Source organism: Oncorhynchus tshawytscha, linkage group LG20 (genome assembly GCF_018296145.1).
Source record: "Oncorhynchus tshawytscha isolate Ot180627B linkage group LG20, Otsh_v2.0, whole genome shotgun sequence".
In the NCBI taxonomy this organism is placed as follows: Eukaryota; Metazoa; Chordata; class Actinopteri; order Salmoniformes; family Salmonidae; genus Oncorhynchus; species Oncorhynchus tshawytscha.
Genome location: NC_056448.1, coordinates 39,284,243 through 39,304,745, shown reverse-complemented (window position 1 = coordinate 39,304,745; position 20,503 = coordinate 39,284,243). Strand labels below are relative to the sequence as shown.

At 42.0% G+C, this 20,503-nt stretch overlaps 1 protein-coding gene and 1 long non-coding RNA gene across 3 annotated transcripts; both read right to left on the bottom strand.

Moving 5' to 3' along the window:
* Positions 1–497: 497 nt before the first annotated feature.
* Positions 498–5,629, bottom strand: LOC112220019 (oocyte zinc finger protein XlCOF6). Of its 2 annotated transcripts, none has more exons than XM_024381567.2 (3): positions 5,177–5,629; positions 4,696–4,855; positions 498–2,769 (listed from the first exon to the last, which is right to left on the bottom strand). In XM_024381567.2, exons 1-3 carry the CDS (start codon positions 5,303–5,305, stop codon positions 1,001–1,003), a joined length of 2,058 nt encoding a protein of 685 aa, XP_024237335.1. In that variant the 5' UTR covers positions 5,306–5,629; the 3' UTR covers positions 498–1,000. The 2 variants fall into 2 exon arrangements, with proteins under 2 accessions (XP_024237335.1, XP_024237336.1); XM_024381568.2 differs by having other exon boundaries at positions 4,702–4,855.
* Positions 5,630–13,593: 7,964 nt separating this feature from the next.
* Positions 13,594–15,896, bottom strand: LOC112220021. The gene is made up of 2 exons (XR_002948815.2): positions 13,850–15,896; positions 13,594–13,711 (listed from the first exon to the last, which is right to left on the bottom strand). It is a non-coding gene; the product is annotated as an uncharacterized LOC112220021 (long non-coding RNA).
* Positions 15,897–20,503: the final 4,607 nt, after the last annotated feature.

The following is a 20,503-nucleotide window of genomic DNA, read 5'->3' as shown; positions in this document are numbered from 1 at the left end:
AAAACTCCTGATGGCGCATGAAGCATTTGAAATGCACTATTGGAGCTAAAGGGCACCGGGGAATTATATATATATATATACACACACACCTCTATTTTATTTTATCGCTACGGTTCATGGTGGAATTGTCCGTAATTATTCCAGATATAGGTTCGGACGTGGGAAGTGTCGCCAAACAGGTACCAGTCGACAAATAACTCAGAACTCTGACCTACTTATAATACCTCACCACTCAGTCAGGAGAAATGATATACTCACCGCAGTGGGGGCTGGTGGGCAGAGCTATAGGAGGAAGGGCTCATTGTAATGGCTGCAATGGAATAAATGGACAGCTGTCAAACAAAAATATACGGAAACCTCAACTCTATTCAATTTATTTCATTCCAGCCATTACAATGAGCCCGTTCTCCTACAGCTCCTTCCACCAGCCTCTACTGCACCATCACCTGAATAGGTGTCACCAAGCTGTCCTGTCTGATAGACAAACTGCAAAGTTCTGATATTTGTATGTGTTTTAATGATCTTTACATAATGGAAAAAATATATATTAAACAGACAATTCAAACTGTCAGAAATAATGGGCTCATGAACATAAACCCTGGATCTCCAAGCATTACCGCAGGCACACACCTCAATTCCTAAACAGCTAACCTTAATCCCTAAAATAAAAATAAAAGATAAGCTTTGTAGTTTAGCTGAACAGAAATAAAACAAGTCAAATAGGCTCTCCCCAATGTGAACATGCCTCAAAGTAAGAGCAAACTAGGACGAGGCAATAGGGGCTCTGGGTTGTGAGGAGCAAATTTACTTGTGCCTGGGTATTGTGAAATGTAATATGACAGCTGTGGCATTCCAGAAACACACCCCAGAACTTTTCACCCTGCTGAATACATCCCCGTTGTTCCTGATGTCTGAAAGCAGGAAGTTGCCCCATTGTGAATGATAGAGATTATATCACTGAGTCGACAGCACAGCAGCATAAAGGCAAGCACTCCTGCCTCTACCGCATTTCTCCCTTTCTACTTCTGAAAGTGCGGTCTGAAGATTTGTTCGACTGATCGTGTGTCACTGCCACACCATTACAGCTATGGTTTTTGTAGTGTCTTATGTCAGAAAAGCCCTTTCCACATCTCTTGCAATAATAAGGCCTAACTCCAGTGTGGACTTGCATGTGGGCTTTGACGTTGTTGGCTTGGCCGAAACCTCTCCCGCAAACGTCACATTTGAATGGCTTCTCTCCCGTGTGGACTCGCTCATGCCTTTTGAGATTGGTGTTGACTGCAAATGTCTTGTCACAATAACTGCATTTGAAGGGCTTTTCACCAGTATGGGTTCGCTCATGTCCTTCTAGAGCTTGCCTAAGAACAAATTTCTTTTCACAGTATTTACAAGCGTAGGGCTTCACCCCACTGTGAAGTCTCATGTGGTAGTCAAAAGTATGTTTATAGGCAAAGGTCTTTCCGCAAATGGAACAAGAGTATTGCTTTTGTCCCGTGTGAATTCGTTGATGGTTTTTCAGAGTTAGCATGGAGCTGAAGCCGTTCAAACATATGTCACAACTGAATGGCTTTGTTGAGGTTCCCGGTCTCCTGGCGGTTCTCGTTCTCTCTTTCCTCTCTCGTTCTTTCTGCTTCTCTCCTTCAGCCGTGTGCCATTTTAGATGGTGTCGCCTCATTAGAAAATTGTACATAAAAGTCTTCCCACATAGGTCACACATAAATGGTTTGGTTGCCCCATGACGGTGCATGTGAGCTTTTAAGAGGGTGGACTGAAGGTAGCTTTTCCCACACACTTTACATTTGTACGGTCTCTCCCCTGTGTGAAGCACTTGGTGTCTCACAAGGTTTCCTTTATGGCCGAAAGCAGCTCCACAAGTCTCACATGTAAATGGCTTCTGCCCTGTATGGATTACCTTGTGCTTTTCAAGGCTGGATTTAGTTATAAAGCGCTTACCACACTCTGAGCATGAATGCGGACGTTCACCTGTATGTGTTCGCATATGATAACTCAGGCCACCACTCTGTGTGTAACTCTTCCCACACACAGCACAGCTGTATGGTTTTTCACCAGTGTGGATTCTCTCGTGCTCAATAAGCAGTTTTCTTTTTGTAAAACCCTTTCCACAAGTCAGGCACTTGAACGGTCTCTCCACTGCATGAACAAGCTGATGTCTTTTCAGATCTTTTTTGGTAAAGAATGTATTTCCACAGACTTTGCAACTGAGCGTTTTCTCTCTGTGACGCAACATGTGATGTTCAAGCTGCTTAGACATTGTGAAAGTTTTGCCACATTGACCACAAGCGAATGGCCTCTCTCCTGTGTGAATTAGCTTGTGACGTACCAGCAAGCGATTCCGACTGAAGGTCTTGTCACAATCATCACACTTGAATGGTTTTGTGTGAGTTAGCGTGTGAGACTCCAGTGACCCTTCCCTGCTGAAGGTCTTTTCACAAACATCACACTTGAAGGGTCTTGTGTGAGTTAGCTTGTGTTGTATCAGCCGTTTGTTCTGGCTGAAGGTCTTCTCACAAATATCACACTTGAAGCGTTTGGTTTCTTTGGATCGTGTCCCTTTAGTAGTATTGCTGTTTTTCTGGCTTTCATGGCCGTCTCTCTCGTTGCCCTCAGGCAGAGCAGCTCTCATATGCTCAACGTTGGAATCAGTGTCTCTTGGGGAGAGGTCTGTATTCAGTCCATCTGTGTCTCCCAGAGAGGAGTCATTCTCCAATGAAGATGTCTCTGTGGGTTTACTGCAAAAATTTGCAGGACCTAAAGATGAAAGGAATATGAGTAATATACATATTAGCCTATAGATCTCCTGATTGTGTAGCATGAGGCATCTTGATGTACAAATAAACCAGCTGAACAGGACACTTGTCTAATTTAGTTAGTCAAATAAGTCTACCAATATATGGCAATTAGGGTTGGGCGATATTAGAATCGTATCAGATATCGAAGATGATTGACAGCCATCGTTGATGGCGACGACATTGTGATATGACAGAATGTATAGCCTATTTCAACTTGACTGGCACCACGCAGTAATGAGCTGACCGGGTAGCCCACAGCAGGACCATCACAAGTAGCCTATGATTTTTCTATAGACTGCATAACATATTTCAATAAATATGTTATAAACAATTTACAGAATGCAAGAGAATGTAGACATAGCTAAGATTTAATCAAAGCAGCGCTAACGGGCCAGTAAAAAAAAATTTTTTTTTCCATCTCAATGTCAGATGATCTGGGCCATGTAGCCTAATCCTATTACATTTGTATATATTTTATAGCGGACACTCGTGTCCAATTATTTTAAAAGCCAAATTTTATATTTTCTGTATATATATATGAATAGGACTTCAGTTTTTATGCATGCTGGCTTTCTCTCACTGCACTACTTCATGATCAAACCATGAATTTATCTAACGGTCTTCTAGGCTCTCAAAGTTTTAAGTTGTTTTTGAATAACCCAAAAACATGATAGGCCTACGGTAAGAATGAGAGCGGCAGAACAAACAATAGGAAAATAGATACATCTTACAACAGTTTGAACAAACCTTACAGTTGAGCAAAGCTTAGTCTACTATAAAAGAAACACATGCATCCCCCTCCTTGTGATTGGGAACCAAATGCCAAATCCTACTAATTAAAATAGCCTATCAAAAGCTATGGAGAGTATTTCCCAAATAAGCTATTATGTCCTAAAGTATCAGCTTTCAAATGGGAACTTAAGGTCAGTCTATGAGACTCTTCATCACAGCTTTATTTTAAAAGACAAATATTAGGGGCAACAAGTGAAATTGAGCAAACAGTATCAAAATGGAAAAATTTAAATGAGAAGTCAAAAGAACTTACAGCTGAGCACAGCTTCTGAAATAAATTGTGTAGTGTAGGCCCTTTTCAATGATAGTAGGAGTATAGAAGCATAGGCATAATAAGAGAGGAAGATTGTGCAAAAATGTGACTCATTGAATGATTATCCCGTTCTGGGGACAGCAGAGTTGCAGCAGGGCTCTGATTCAGAGGGGTTGTGTTAAATGTGGAAGACACATTTCAGTTGAATGCATTCATTTGTACAATTGATTAGGTATTCACCTTTCCCCCTTGGTGATTTATTTAAAAGGCACTATATGGTCAATCCGTTATCTGTATTGATGTGCAGCATTTACGTGATATGGCCTCTGCAGAAGCCAGGGAATTCATACTTCTTGCTCTTCCCCAGCGCAGAGCTGTTGTCAAGGAAGTGAGTTTGTGTTTATACAGGACTTCCCGCCCTCACCTACTGTCAACTGGAGCCCTCCGAAATTTACAAAACATTACAGGCGCACAGCGATGTGGTACAGAGCTCAATCTGTCCGCTGCGTGCCCCCGGGGGATGCGAAATTACGTCCCACCGTCCAGGGCGCCTCCGACCACATTTCGGATCAAGCATAAATTTAATCTTACAACACTTCACAATACGCACAGCCAGCGAGGGCTCATCCTTGACGGTCACTTGCATTACCGCGCGCACACACACGTTTACGTGCAACAGCTCCAACAGAGAGGAATAGGTTACTAAAAAAGATTAGTCTACAAAATATATTTAGTCATGATTCACGTTTTATGGGTACTTCATCACGATAAGACAAAGGTTGACATCGCCCAACCCTAATGGCAACATACATTTTTACATGAGCGTCAAAATAAGCATACTTTTACCAGGATGTGTATTGTTTTCAAACAACTGGGTCATCTGCTCCACCTTGGTCTTCAGTTTCACGTTCTCATTTTGTAAACTCGAGGAAGCCACTAGGAATAGTTGGCAGATTTTACGAATAGCCTCTCCCGTCACCAGATTCATAATTGTGCAAAGCTGTGTAGAGAATAGGGGGGAACACGTTAGCTAAGAAGCCAGCTTTCCATACGTGCTACAGCAAAGATGTGAAACCAATAAGTAAGCAAGCTAACTTGCTACGTTAGCTAGCTTGATAAGCTAATTGCATGAAGCTAACGTGGCTAGCTTACTTTGCCAATTACATTAGAGATGATCATATGTGGTTAAACACCAATGTTTGATAAACTATCTACTAGACAACGTATTGCAGCTAACTTTAGTTACCAGTAAATGTTGGTGCAACTTTAGCTAACGTTAACTTGTGCAACTCGGTAACGTCATTAGTCACGCTGTACTCACCTCTCTCTCCGGATTGTACGAGTTTGGCACGACGCGCAAAAATGGACTAATTTCTGTAATTACCGTCTCGACGACAACGGCCATAATCGATGTTGTTTCTGACTGAAACATATTGTAAGCTGTAGCCATTTTGCCCTCAGACTCATTCGCATAGAATAAGAACCAAGCTAACTACATACTGTAGCTACCTAGCATGCTGCCAGCAATGTGAAGCTACTCAGATATGGTCTTGTCTCCGCCCTAACAGGGTTGTTGTCCCAAAGGCGGGAAGGAAGGGGTTTGTCTAGAAAGGATACAGCTTCGGTCAAAATTGACTTTATGTAGCAGGCTAGAACGTACACAGCAGATAAAGAGATAGGATTAGCTAAAATTCACATCACAAAAATGTGACGTTAAATTACTGTATCCATTCTAGACAAGACCGGATGGCATGTGTCCTTGCATGCCGCCACCAACTGTGTGGGCTGTGTCCGCCTACTGTTCTGGAGTGTGAATTAATTTCACTTTGTGACAGAAAGGGGATAGGGAACAGGGAATAAAAAAATTAAAAAATAATTTGGGGGCTGCTTTTTATTTGTCCTGTTTGTATGTGTATGTGAATAACTCAGTTCGGAAAGTTTGGTAAAGTTCAAGCATAATCCTTTACTCAGGTATAACATGTTACAGGTCACAACGTCCCAATCAAATCAAATTTTATTTGTCACATACACATGTTTAGCAGATGTTAATGCGAGTGTAGCGAAATGCTTGTGCTTCTAGTTTCGACCATGCAGTAGTATCTAACAAGTAATCTAATATAACAATTTCACAACAACTACCTTAAATACACAAGTGTAAAGGAATGAATAAGAATATGTACATAAAAATATATGAATGAGCGATGGCCGAACGGCATAGGCAAGATGCAGTAGATGGTATAGAGTACAGTATATACATATGAGATGAGTAATGTAGGGAATGTAAACATTATATAAAGTGGCATTGTTTAAAGTGGCTAGTGATACATTTATTAAGTACATTTTCCATTATTAAAGTGGCTAGAGATGAGTCAGTATGTTGGCAGCAGCCACTCAATGTTAGTGATGGCTGTTTAACAGTCTGATGGCCTTGAGATAGAAGTTGTTTTTCAGTCTCTCGGCCCCTGCTTTGATGCAATTGTAGTGACCTCGCCTTCTGAATGATAGCGGGGTGAACAGGCAGTGGCTTGGGTGGTTGTTGTCTTTGATGATCTTTATGGCCTTCCTGTGACATCGGGTGGTGTAGGTGTCCTGGAGGGCAGGTAGTTTGCCCCCGGTGATGCGCTGTGCAGACCTCACTACCCTCTGGAGAGCCTTACGGTTGTGGGCGGAGCAGTTGCCGTACCAGGCGTTGATACAGCCCGACAGGATGCTCTCGATTGTGCATCTGTAAAAGTTTGTGAGTGTTTTTGGTGACAAGCCAAATTTCTTCAGCCTCCTGAGGTTGAAGAGGCGCTGCTGCATCTTCTTCACCACGCTGTCTATGTGGGTGGACCATTTCAGTTTGTCCGTGATGTTTACGCCGAGGAACTTAAAACTTTCCACCTTCTCCACTACTGTCCCGTCGATGTGGATAGAGGGCTGCTCCCTCAGCTGTTTCCTGAAGTCCACGATCATCTCCTTTCAATAGGACACTCATAATGCACCTGTTTATATATCCTAGATAGGGGCCCCACTAGCACCATCTCTGGGTTGGCATTATACCCATTATCTTAACAACACACAAGTGTGTAATGGAAATGTGTTCCTTGCATATCCCAAATCCCAATGAGACACCTGCAGGGAGTGGGGTCACGGCCAGGGTCACCATTGCCCAGCGCCCCTGGAGCAATTGTGGTTGTGGCTTGCTCAAGGGCACAGCGACAGATTTTTTTTCTTCACTCACCTTGTCAGCCCTGGAATTCAATCCACAACCTTTCAGTCACTGGCCTAATGCTCTAACCTCGAGGTTACCTGCCACTCTTAAATTGCCCTCCACTATTAAAACTTCAACACTATTCCACTACCTTTTCCCCATCTCAGTAGCAGATTTAGGTATGGGCGACATGGGCAGCTGCCTAGGGCGGCATCTTGCCGGGGCCGGAACGGGTGCCCGCACAAAAAAAATCGGAATTGGTGACATTTGCGCAATCAGTTTTCTATCTCTTATTTCCATGTCACCTCAATGATATCATGTCACCGTGTAGGACTGTGGGTCAATTAACTTTGTCGGAATGGGCGCCCTGATTCTAGTTTGTGAGCTAGGCAGGCTACTGCCTGGGAAGGTCTCCCACTCAGAAGTACGAGATGGGGAGGGGGGCGGGGGTAGGTTGACCTCAGGTCTCCCCACTGGAAGCCCGAGGTAGGGGGAGCGGGGGAATCTATCAAATTGCACACCTAACTTTGTATAGTACTAAAATGCAATTAGTAAAATCATTCACACTACAAAATGCTACCACAATTTTGTCCCACTCCTCTTTGCAGATCTTCTTAAAGTCATTAAGGTTTTGAGGCTGACGTTTGGCAACTCGAACCTTCAGCTCCTTCCACAGATTTTCTATGGGATTAAGGTCTGGAGACTGGCTAGGCCACTCCAGGACCTTAATGTGCTTCTTCTTGAGCCACTCCTTTGTTGCCTTGGCCGTGTGTTTTGGGTCATTGTCATGCTGGAATACCCATCCACGACCCATTTTCAATGCCCTGGCTGAGGGAAGGAGGTTCTCACCCAAGATTTGACGGTACATGGCCCTGTCCATCGTCCCTTTGATGCGGTGAAATTGTCCTGTCCCCTTAGCAGAAAAACACCCCCAAAGCATGATGTTTCCACCTCCATGTTTGACGGTGGGGAAGGTGTTCTTTGGGTCATAGGCAGCATTCCTCCTCCTCTAAAGACGGCGAGTTGAGTTGATGCCAAAGAGCTCCATTTTGGTCTCACCTGACCACAACACTTTCACCCAGTTTTCCTCTGAATCATTCAGATGTTCATTGGCAAACTTCAGACGGGCATGTATATGTGCTTTCTTGAGCAGGGGGACCTCGCGGGCACTGCAGGATTTCAGTCCTTCACAGCGTAGTGTGTTACCAATTGTTTTCTTGGTGACTATGGTCCCAGCTGCCTTGAGATCATTGACAAGATCCTCCCGTGTAGTTCTGGGCTGATTCCTCACCGTTCTCATGATCATTGCAACTCCACGAGGTGAGATCTTGCATGGAGCCCCAGGCCGAGGGAGATTGACAGGTCTTTTGTGTTTCTTCCATTTGCGAATAATCGCACCAACTGTTGTCACCTTGTCACCAAGCTGCTTGGAGATGGTCTTGTAGCCCATTCCAGCCATGTGTAGGTCTACAATCTTGTCCCTGACATCCTTGGAGAGCTCTTTGGTCTTGGCCATGATGGAGAGTTTGGAATCTGATTGATTGATTGTTTCTGTGGACAGGTGTCTTTTATACAGGTAACAAACTGAGATTAGGAGCACTCCCTTTAAGAGTGTGCTCCTAATCTCAGCTCGTTACCTGTATAAAATACACCTGGGAGCCAGAAATCTTTCTGATTGAGAGGGGATCAAATACTTATTTCCCTCATTAAAATGCAAATCAATTTAGAACATTTTTGACATGAGTTTTTCTGGATTTTTTGTTGTTATTCTGTCTCTCACTGTTCAAATAAACCTCCATTTAAATTATAGACGGATCATTTCTATGTCAGTGGGCAAACGTACAAAATCAGCAGGGGTTCAAATACTTTTCCCCCTCACTGTATATAGAGGATGGCACATTGTAGTACTGCTTCTTTCTTTTTTCTCAATCATAATTTACTTTCATTTTCTGTTTCCCACAAGAGCTTAACAATAAATAATAAGCAAAGAAAAAGCTGACCTGTTGTTGACAGGAAGCAAACTAACAGGAGTTCGAAGGCTTCTAGGGTCTCTGTAAGGCATGGATATAATATGACACTCTGTAACAGCAACTGTTCTCTATCACCTCCTCTGTTAAGTGGCTGTACAACTTCTAAGCCCTGGAACCTGTTGGCACACAGGTGCGACTGCCTTAAAATGTCTGGCTACAGGGGACTTATCTCACCAGTTCTGATGTTGCTCTTGTGTTCTGTAATACGAACTTTTGTTGGATAATTGTGTTTGTAAAGTACGTAATGTTACACAGGACAGCTTATTTCCCCCTAAACCTATCTCTCCTAATGATCAACCTACTGTATTGTGTCCACTAAAAAGCATTGGTATGTTCTGTTTACGACACCTCTGCAAGCACTGCTTTTCAGAATATCACTCCAGTCGATTTTGAACGTGCTAGAAACCTATTTTACCGTATGTGTACATTAGAGTGGTCCGCCCAGAGTGGTTCGCCTGTGGGTGGGCTGGCAGCATATAGCAGCACGTTCGATTAGGCATCAAACATTTTACATAACAATTAAGTATATAAAGGTCTGGTTATTAAATGGGTAAATAGTTTAATCCAGTCTCCATTTCATGAATTTATTCACAGGAAAATAGTAATATGCTCTAACATTTCTAAAAACCAGTGTTTTTCTTTGTCATTATGGGGTATTGTTACCCCACAATGACAAAGCAATTCATTTAGCACATTTCTAAAATTAAAATAAATAAACATGAAATATTAAATTTACATCAGTACTTTGTTGAATTACCTTTGGCAGCGATTACAGTTTTGAAGCTTCTTGGGTATGACGCTACAAGTTAGGCACACCTGTTTCGGGTTACAATTTGGGGAGTTTCTCCCATTCTTCTCTGCAGATCCTCTCAAGCTCTGTCAGATTGGATGGGGAGCGTTGCTGCACAGCTATTTTCAGGTCTCTCCAGAGATGTTCAATCGGGTTCAAGTCTGGGCTCTGGCTGGGCCACTCAAGGACATTCAGAGGTTTGTCCCAAAGCCACTCCTGTGTAGTCTTGGTTGTGTGCTTAGGGTTGTTGTCCTGTTGGAAAGTGAACCTTCACCCCAGTCTGAGATCTGGAGCAGGTTTTCATCGAGTATCTCACTGTGCTTTGCTCCATTCATCTTTCCCTCGATCCTGACTAATCTCCCAGTCCCTGCAGCTGAAAAACTTCTCCACAGCATGATGCTGCCACCACCATGCTTGGCATTCAGGCCAAAGAGTTCAATCTTGGTTTCACCAGAAAGTCTTTAGGTGCCTTTTGGTAAACTCCAAGTGGGCTGTTATGTACCTTTTACTGAGGAGCGGCTTCCGTATGGCCACTCTATCATAAAGGCCTGATGGGTGGAGTGCTGCAGAGATGGTTGTCCTACAGGAAGGTTCTCCCATCTCCACAGAGGAACTCTGGAGCTCTGTCAGAGTGACCATCAGGTTCTTGATCACCTCCCTGAACCAGGCCCTTCTCCCCTAATTGCTCAGTTTGGCCGAGCGGCCAGGAATAGGAAGAGTCTTGGTGGTTCCAAACTTATTAAATTTAAGAATGATGGAGGCCACTGTGTCTTGGGGACCTTCAATGCTGAAGAAATGTTTTGGTACCTTTCCCCAGATCTGTGCCTCGACACAATCCTGTCTCGGAGCTCTACGGACAATTCTTTCGACCTCATGGCTTGGTTTTTGTCATGTCCAATCAATTGAATTTACCACAGGTGGACTACAATCAAGTTGTAGAAACATCAAGGATTATCAATGGAAACAGGATGCAGCTGAGCTCAATTTCGAGTCTCATTGCAAAGGGTCTGAATATTTATGTAAATAAGGTATTTCTAAATAGCTGTTTTCACTTTGTCATTATGAGGTGTTGTGTGTAGATTGATGAGGAAAAACATGTATTTAATCAATTTTAGAATAAGGCTGTAACGTATCAGAATGTGGAAAAAATGAAGGGGTCTGAATACTTTCCAAAGGTATTCAGACCCCAGCAGCATTCAAAGACCGGAGTTTGATACTCCTGGTATTGGATATGACTGAAAAATAATGTCTCTCAGACATTCATACCTGAACCGCACCTTTATTTGCCAAGGTAGGATACATGATCAGTGAATATATTCAATGTACTGGCTACAATGTGAGAATCTCATGCTTGGTAATAACTACATGTATATACAACTTGCACCCTTGGCACAAGTTATATTATACTCAATCGATTGGCTTCATTGATGCCATTCAGACTGTTTTGAAGTCGATACAACCGGCTATGATAGCTGAGGTTCATAGCTAGATTCGGAACAAATATATATACCAAACATTTTAGGGTCCCTACACAGATCGGCTACATAGGCCGCTACACTTCCATACGCATACAGTTATTTTAAATCATCCACTACACAATAAGCAAGAAAATAGTTAGTTAGCTATGTTACTTCAGGTGCATTGCATGGCGAGTATCAGCAAAGCAAGCTTACAAAATTGTATGCAATTTCAGTAAATGCTTAAGCTAGCTAGATTATTTACATCCACTGTTTAATTAACAAGACAACCCGATTTGGTGGTTTTCTAAGGAGTCCCGAAAACATTAAACAACACAAATTACAATTTCATAACCTACTCAATGCCCATCAAGCTAGCTACGTTAGCTAGCTGGCTAATATTAGCTAGTCAGCTAGCTTGCTAAATAGCGATTTTCGTAACTTAACTTTATGACCAAAAAAATTAAATAATATGTCATATTCATATGTGTAAACATACTGAATTGTAATTAGATGCATTTTACTGCCATATCATACTGTGCTATGATTGGTTAAGACCACCCAATTGGTTAGGTCATGGTCAGTTTGATCCTAGTTGGCGATACTTGAACATGCCACTTATAGCTAGCTAATGAAGAGCTACGTTGAGAAATATCCTGTAGTACTGCCTTTTATTATTTTGTACAAAGTGTGCAAAACAAGACATAATTGTTTGTCTCTACGTTAACTAACATATTCCTCTCGACTGTAAATGTTTTGCACGATTCCTTATTTAAGTGATAATAACCCTCAAAGCCGGTGTTTGGAGGATATATTGGTACGGGTTCGTCTCGGGCCAGCAAACCGTGCCAATATATCCTCCAAACACCGGTTTTGAGGGCATTATCACTTTTATACAACGGGTTACCAACATATTCAAATAATGACTGATATATTTTCATATGATTTTTTATTTTGATTAATTTATTCATTTTATTTCATCCTTCCACAAGATGTAGTCCCGACACAAATCTAGGGTTGCAGGAGACGCGACTATTGTTCCATTGCCATACTGGCTGGCAACCTTGTTATCCCTTGCTTACTAGCCATGCCAACTACGGCTAATTTAGTCATCAAAATAACAGACAGAATAACAGCAAAGTAGCTGCATTTGCATAAACTGTTTTCTAGTGACATTTATGGGTGATTATGCAACTTCAAAACTTTCAGAAATTAAAACTTATTCAAACACCATTTTACCAGTATTGTACTCTTCTTTGATTTGTCTAGAAACAATATCTGATAATGGCTGCGATCGTACTATTCAGGAATGTATATATTTTTGTCATTTTTCCCAGACAGCCATAGACAAATGTAATTTCCATCACGTCATTAAACATCCATTTTAGTTGAAAATTAAATATCGAACAGTTGATTTATAACGGATGTCTTATACATTTGTACATGAACTTGTACTGAATATTATTTAAAGAGATTCTTAAGGTTTTCCTAATATGAATAATTCAACACGATGCGTGAATGTATAAACTTGCCTTGGTGACAGCTGAAAACATTTATTTATCATGAAAAATAAGATATATCCAGGCAACCTTTTTGTGAGATTATGATAACAACCATATGATTTCCATATCTAAAACAAATAAATGTATGTAATTATGCATAATATATTAATTTACCTCAAAATATGGGGCGTGGTGGAAATGACATCTATGTAAAAAAAAAAAAAAAAATGTATGGATGAAAACAATATTTTATTGCAAACATTTTGAACAAATCACCAGAACAACATGAGAACAATGTGTTACAGATGCTACAAATAGAAATTCTAGCACATATATAGAGGGAAGAGTTCATTGAGAGCTACACGTTTTATTTAATGTATGATTTTATGCCCTGCTTTGTATGTACTGTATAGTGAGTTTCCAAGTGTATCTAAGGCTTAGAAAGAGAGCTAAGTTCCTCCCAGACCAAGGCATCCAGCTCCATGTACCTTTTGGTCACTGGATGGGACTCAGGGACAAGTCCAAGGACATGCTGTGGTCTGTACCATATGATGTCGTCTCTCATTGGCCAAAAAAAAAACGGTTGGGCCAATGCGACTCATGGTTTTCACAAAAGCACCACTCTCTGCGTGAACGTCTTGCACAATACCAGGGTAAACGTCCTGATCATACTCAACTACATACCACTTTCCATTCAATGCTTCACTTAGATCTTCAATGGGCTGGTAGGTGCTTTGAGATGAGTTGAATTTTCCATCTTGGTCTGCCTCAGTTTTTTCAACCAGAGTCACAGTCTGTGGGCTTAAATAGCTGCAGTGATGTGGAAAGGAACAGAAGCAACTGAGTAGCCGCCAAGTTATCTCCCCTGGACTGTCGGTGACGATCTGGAAACATAGGAAATTCAAAAAGTTATGCACATTCGGAATATGTAATCATAACATAGTCTAGTGGTACAAAGTGTAGTGATAATATGTTTGTATAACAAATGTGAAATTCAACATGAAATAACCCACAACTATTACCTGGTGTATCTTCATTGTCCCACTGATTGTCTCCAGGTGATCCGGTAGGAGGGCCTCGATGCTCTCTAGCTCCTCCTCTGAGATATATAAGAGCTTGATAGCTGACTGGTCTTTTGACAGTTCCTCAAATAGTTTTTGCATTTGGGAGGTCCTTGCCTTGTGCCACAATTTCAGCAGCTCTTCGTTTCACAGCTGCTCCTACCCCATCAGCTGGGCCTTTTCCATGTCCGGCTTCTAGGAAATTCCACATAACTCTCTGGAGACCCATTTCAAAGGGAAGGGTGGAGAGATAGTAAAAATTATTTTTAGAACTATATTGGGTTGTAGGCGCATCACTCACCAAGTGTACAGCAGTAGCTGATGGGCAAAGCTCAAGAAAGTAGGCCAGTGTTTTTGAGAGATGGGCCCAGATAGCAGATGGGTCATGCCGCATAGAAGAACTCAGTGAGCAAATTGAAACTGTATCATTTGTGGTATATCCAACACAGGTGTGGAGGGTCACCTGCTTCTGAGAATCACCAAAGTGAACTGCCTGGATTTCACTGGTGTATTTACACAGGTAGTTCTCTGCAAAGTCAATATGCACAATGATCTCCTCTTTCCCCAGATTCTCTTTTAATTCTCTCAGTTTGGAGTATTGGTGTCGAATGTCGTACACGTGTTTCCCCAACTTCATTTCAATCCTTTGGAGAGGTCCTCCAATAGAATCTACAGTGTGCCACATATATTTTATTTTACTGTCAAATGTACAATGAATTTCTCCATGTTTCCCTCTTTGTTTTTCTTCTCTCTCTCTTCAGCTTTGTTTTTCCATTCAAACCACCATGTCTGCTCACCAGCATCACAGTCAGATGTTTTAATTTTGCTTGGCAAAGGGAGAACTGTGTACATGCACTCTTTTTATCAGGTTCCCACAGCACAAAGACTCACTAACTTTCTCAACGTTGCTGCAGCTGATCGCTTTGTGATGCTGTAGTTTGTCCGCCATGAACTGGAGGTTGGCTTGGGTTTTGCAGAGACGTGTCCCTATCCTGGACTGTTGACTTGACAACCCAAAAAGGACGTATTTTGCAGAAATCACAGTAGGACATTTTAATTTTCTTAAACTTCTTCTTAGCGCTTCTGCTTTTTCTTCTTGTTCCTCGTTAGTGTGTCCTTTTTCCCTGTTGTTGCTCTGCTGTTGTCATCACGTTCATAGAATCTAATGATTTTCTCTTCTGTGGCAGTGCTAATTCTGTTACACTGATTTTTCCTGGAGTATTGAAGACTTGATGGCCTGTTTTCACTTGCCCTTATTGCTTTTGCTGAAAATCCAAATTCTCTGTTTGCGGCTTTGACAAGGCCATACTTTCTCAGGATGTTGCCTCTGAGCATTTTTGAAGCCACTTGTTTGTCCTTGGCATTGCACATTTTTTTAATACTTTTGTTTTAACTCTGCAATTATGGCATTTTGAAACAATAAAATCCTTCTCAAGATCTTCGGAGTTCCCTTCATTTGCTGTTTTGTCTTTGTCTTTGTTGGAATCTTGTCCTTTTGTTCATCAGTCAAATCATACCTTTTTTGTATTTCTCAGCTTTACTTAAAGCATTATCAAGTTTGACATATTGTCATACTAAGATCTCTGTATGCTTTTGAGCGACCTCTTCCAACCCTTTTCCTTCCAGCAAGTATTCGACTTCTCATTCCTGTTGCAGACGATGAGGAAGGGGTATCAGGATGTGCATCAGCGGCAGGTAAGTTAGGGGCAGGTATGATGGCTGCAAGTCATCTGGTGACTGAGGTGTTGTGTTGCCTGATAGGTAGGTCTCCATTGCAAGTGTTCTCTTTAAAGTCTGTCTTCTATTCCGTTGGTTACATTTCCATTGCCATCTCTTGTTTCTTTGTTTTCGCTTTGTAAGCTCAGAGATAGATTTCACTTCTCGCTTCTCTTTTTTCTTCCATTATCTCTCCCTGTCTTTTTGCAGATGTTCCTGGTATCGTATAGGATCATTTTTTAAATTTAGTTTCTATACAGTGGGGAGAACAAGATTTGATACACTGCCGATTTTGCAGGTTTTCCCACTTACAAAGCATGTAGAGGTCTGTAATTTTTTTAATCATATGTACACTTCAACTGTGAGAGATGGAATCTAAAACAAAAATCCAGAAAATCACATTGTATGATTTTTTAGTAATTCATTTGCATTTTATTGTAGGTTGGTTCGTTACAATGCGACGTTCATTTAACATTTGTGCAGGTGAAAGTCCGTTCTGCAGCGGTGGGCTGAAGTAGATCAGACTTTTCAGGAAATCCTCCTTTCCACCGTGTGCCTTTGCCCATCAGACCTTTGACAATTGACTGAACTCTCCGCTAAGCCATTGGGTTGGGGCTGGGGGTGTCGTGTTGGAATCCCCAGTTGTTAGCAAATGATCTGCGGGCCATTGTCCGAGTACAGTTCAGATGCAACCCCATGTCTTACGAAGACTGATTTCAGGTAGGTGATTACAGATTTGCTGGAGGTAGTTGGCAGTGTTGCTACTTCAGGGTAGTTTGAGTAGTAGTTGGTCAAAATAATGTGACTTTTGCCATTGCAGTCAAAAAGGTCACCTCCAATTTTGTAGTAGGGTCGTTTGGGTACTGGATGAGGCATTAGCGGCTCTGCTTGCTGTTTTGGCCTGTACAGTTGTGGCCAAAAGTTTTGAGAATTTTCACAAAGTCTGCTGCCTCAGTTTGTATGATGGCAATATGCATATACTCTAGAATGTTATGAAGAGTGATCAGATGAAGTCCCTCTTTGCCATGCAAATGAACTGAATCCCCAAAAAACATTTCCACTGCATTTCAGCCCTGACACAAAAGGACCAGCTGACATCATGTCAGTGGCTTTGTCGTTAACACAGGTGTGAGTGTTGACGAGGAAAAGGCTGGAGATCACTCTGTCATGCTGACTGAGTTCGAATAACAGACTGGAAGCTTCAAAAGGAGGGTGGTGCTTGGAATCATTGTTCTTCCTCTGTCAGCCATGGTTACCTGCAAGGAGAAACGTGCCGTCATCATTGCTTTGCACAAAAAGGGCTTCACAGGCAGGGATATTGCTGCCAGTAAGATTGCATCTAAATCAACCATTTATTGGATCGTCAAGAACTTAAAGGAGAACGGTTCAATTGTTGTGAAGAAGGATTCAGGGCGTTCAAGAAAGTCCAGCAAGCACCAGGACCGTCTGCTAAAGTTGATTCAGCTGTGGGATCGGGGCATCACCAGTACAGAGCTTGCTCAGGAATGGCAGCAGGCAGGTGTGAGTGCATCTGCACGCACAGTGAGGCGAAGACTTTTGGAGGATGGCCTGGTGTGAAGAAGGGCAGCAAAGAAACCACTTCTCTCCAGGAAAAACATCAGGGACAGACTGACATTCTGCAAAAGGTACAGGGATTGGACTGCTGAGGACTGGGGTAGTCATTTTCTCTGAAGAATCCCCTTTCCGATTGTTTGGGGCATCCGGAAAAAAGCTTGTCCGGAGAAGACAAGGTGAGTGTTACCATCAGTCCTGTGTCATGCCAACAGTAAAGCATCCTGAGACCATTCATGTGTGGGGTTGCTTCTCAGCCAAGGGAGTGGGCTCACTCACAATTTTGCCTAAGAACACAGCCATGAATAAAGAATGGTACCAACACATCCTCCGAGAGCAACTTCTCCCAATCATCCAGGAACAGTTTGGTGATGAACAATGCCTTTTCCAGCATGATGGAGCACCTTGCCATAAGGCAAAAGTGATAACTAAGTGGCTCGGGGAACAAAACATCGATATTTTGGTCCATGGCCAGGAAACTCCCCAGATCTTAATCCAATTGAGAACTTGTGGTCAATCCTCAAGAGGCGGGTGGACAAACAAAACCCCACAAATTCTGACAAACTCCAAGCATTGATAATGCAAGAATGGGATGCCATCAGTCAGGATGTGGCCCAGAAGTTAATTGACAGCATGCCAGGGCAGATTTCAGAGGTCTTGAAAAAGAAGGGTTAACACTGCAAATATTTGACTCTTTGCATCAACTTCACGTAATTGTCATTAAAAGCCTTTGACACTAGTAACATCTGACAAAAATATCTAAAGACATTGAAGCAGCAAACTTTGTGGAAATGAATATTTGTGTCATTCTCAAAACTTTTGGCCACGACTGTAGGTAAACACAGTTCACATAAAGCAGTGGTCTGGCCGATTTTCTTGGTTCATTATTGACCAGTACATTACTTCTCCTGCTCGTCATTTGTATTATTCCTCACTCAAGTGGGCCACCTTTCTTTTTTATTTTGCATTTCTTTGCGTAGTGTCATGGGAATGACAATCTTGTTGCCTTTGAACACTATGTCATTCACAATGGTGAGCTTCGCTCTGCACATCCAGTAATCCTGTGTTCTTCTTGGACAGTTGTTTTTCTGTGTGGGCCATCCTATCAGTATTGTTTCTTTCAACTCTGTCATTGTTTGGTCAGCTGAGGTCTCTCGTTTGATCTGCTCCATTTTCTCAGAAGACACAGGAAATGGTGCTACGATCATGTTGATGTAGGCCTGAATCTCAATGTTTCTATGTGTCGGCGCTCTCTTTTTTGTCGACTGCTGGAGAAAGAGTGTCAGTGGCAAACATGAACTTTCCCGGTATGGAAATCATCTTCACATCATACTTTTGCAGTCTGATCAACATTCTCTGGATTCTCATTGGACAATCATTCAGTGGCTTAGACATGATTGACACCAATGGTTTGTGGTCGGTTTCTACTTCGAAGGCTTAGCTGTGTTTTTCTGTGAATAGGTGCTGACCTAACATAATCGTTTGTGGTGCTTTCGCTGTAAAGCTTATTTGAAATCAGACACTGTGGTGGGATTAACAACAAGATTAGCTTTAAAATGGTATAAAATATTTGTATGTTTGAGGAATTGTAATTATGAGATTTCTGTTGTTTTGAATATGGCGCCCTGCACTTTCACTGGCTGTTGTCATATCGATCCCATTAAAGGGATTTCAGCCCTAAGAAGGTATTGGCAAAGATACTTCAGCTAGCGTTATCCTTCTGTAGCCATATAAAATGTTTGATTTGTTTAACAATTTTTTGGTTACTACATGATTCCATGTGTTAATTCATAGTTTTGATGTCTTCACCATTATTCTAAAATGTAGAAAATAGTCATAATAAAGAAAAACCCTGGAATGAGTAGGTGTCCAAACTTTTGACAGGTACTGTAAATAATTATAAATGTATAATTGTAAATGTAATAATTGTAAAAGTAGAACTGATGCAAGGTTTTTGTTGAGAATGATTGTAAAAAAATAAAAATATCCTGGATTCCCAAGCTAATTCCAAACTCCCAATTGAAATTAACCAAGCACCAAAAGACAGTGAGTGATGCCACTGAACATCAGTGTGTAAAAAAAATAAAGGGCTTCAGGTGCATTAATGCCAAGAGATCTATCTATATAGTTAACAAAAATAAACACAACATGAAACAATATCACATTTTACTGTGTTACAGTTCATAAGGAAATCAGTCAATTGAGATGAATTCATTAGGCCCTAATCTATGGTTTTCACATGACTGGGCAGGGGTGCAGCTAGGGGTGGGCACTGGGGAGCCAGGCCCAGACAATCAGAATAAGTTTTTCCCTACAAAAAGGGCTTTATTACAGCCTGAAACACTCAGTTTCATCAGCTGTCCAGGTGGCTGGTACCAGAAGATCCCGCAGGTGAAGAAGCTGGATGTGGAGGACCTGGGCTGGCATGGTTACACGTGGTCTGTGGTTGTGAGGCCGGTTGGATGTACTGACAAATTCTCCAAAACAAAGTTGGAGGCAGCTTATGGTAGAGATATTAACATTAAATTCTCTGGCAACAGCTTTGGTGGACATTCCTACAGTCAGCACGCCAATTGCACACTCCTTCAAAACTTGTGAAAACTGTAGCATTGTGCTGTGTGACAAAATTGCACATTTTAGAGTGGCCTTTTGGTGTCTCCAACACAAGGTGCACCTATGTAATGAGCATGCTGTTTAATCAGCTTATTGACATGCCTCAGCTGTCAGGTGGATGGCAAAGGAGTTAACTAAAAGGGATGTAAAAAAATTCAGGCCAAAATTTCAGAGAAATACGTACACTTTTCATGTTGCGTTTATTTTTTTATTTAAAAAAAATTATCCCTTTTTCTCCCCAATTTCGTGGTATCCAATTGTTTAGTAGCTACTATCTCGTCTCATCGCTACAACTCCCATACGGGCTCGGGAGAGACGAAGGTTGAAAGTCATGCGTCCTCCGATACACAACCCAACCAAGCCGCACTGCTTCTTAACACAGCGCCATCCAACCCGGAAGCCAGCCGCACCAATGTGTCGGAGGAAACAATATGCACCTGGCAACCTTGGTTAGCGCGCACTGCGCCCGTCCCGCCATAGGAGTCGCTGGTGCGCGACGAGACAAGGATTTCCCTACCGGCCAACCCCTCCCTAACCCGGGCGACTCTAGGCCAAATTGTGAGTCGCCCCACGGACCTCCCCGTCGCGGCCGGTTACGACAGAGCCTGGGCGCGAACCCAGAGTCTCTGGTGGCAATAAAAAGTATGTATAGCTCAAACAGAAATCCTATGGATTATCTTGGCAAAGGAGACAAAATGACAGACAAAATGTGAA

Excerpts from the sequence above, each read along its gene's own strand:
- LOC112220019 (XM_024381567.2), bottom strand. The coding sequence starts at position 5,305 with ATGGCTACAGCTTACAATATGTTTCAGTCAGAAACAACATCGATTATG. Across the intron at positions 4,856-5,176 it reads CGTACAATCCGGAGAGAGAG|CTTTGCACAATTATGAATCT; the intron begins GTGAGTACAGCG and ends TTCTCTACACAG. Across the intron at positions 2,770-4,695 it reads CAATACACATCCTGGTAAAA|GTCCTGCAAATTTTTGCAGT; the intron begins GTATGCTTATTT and ends TTTCATCTTTAG.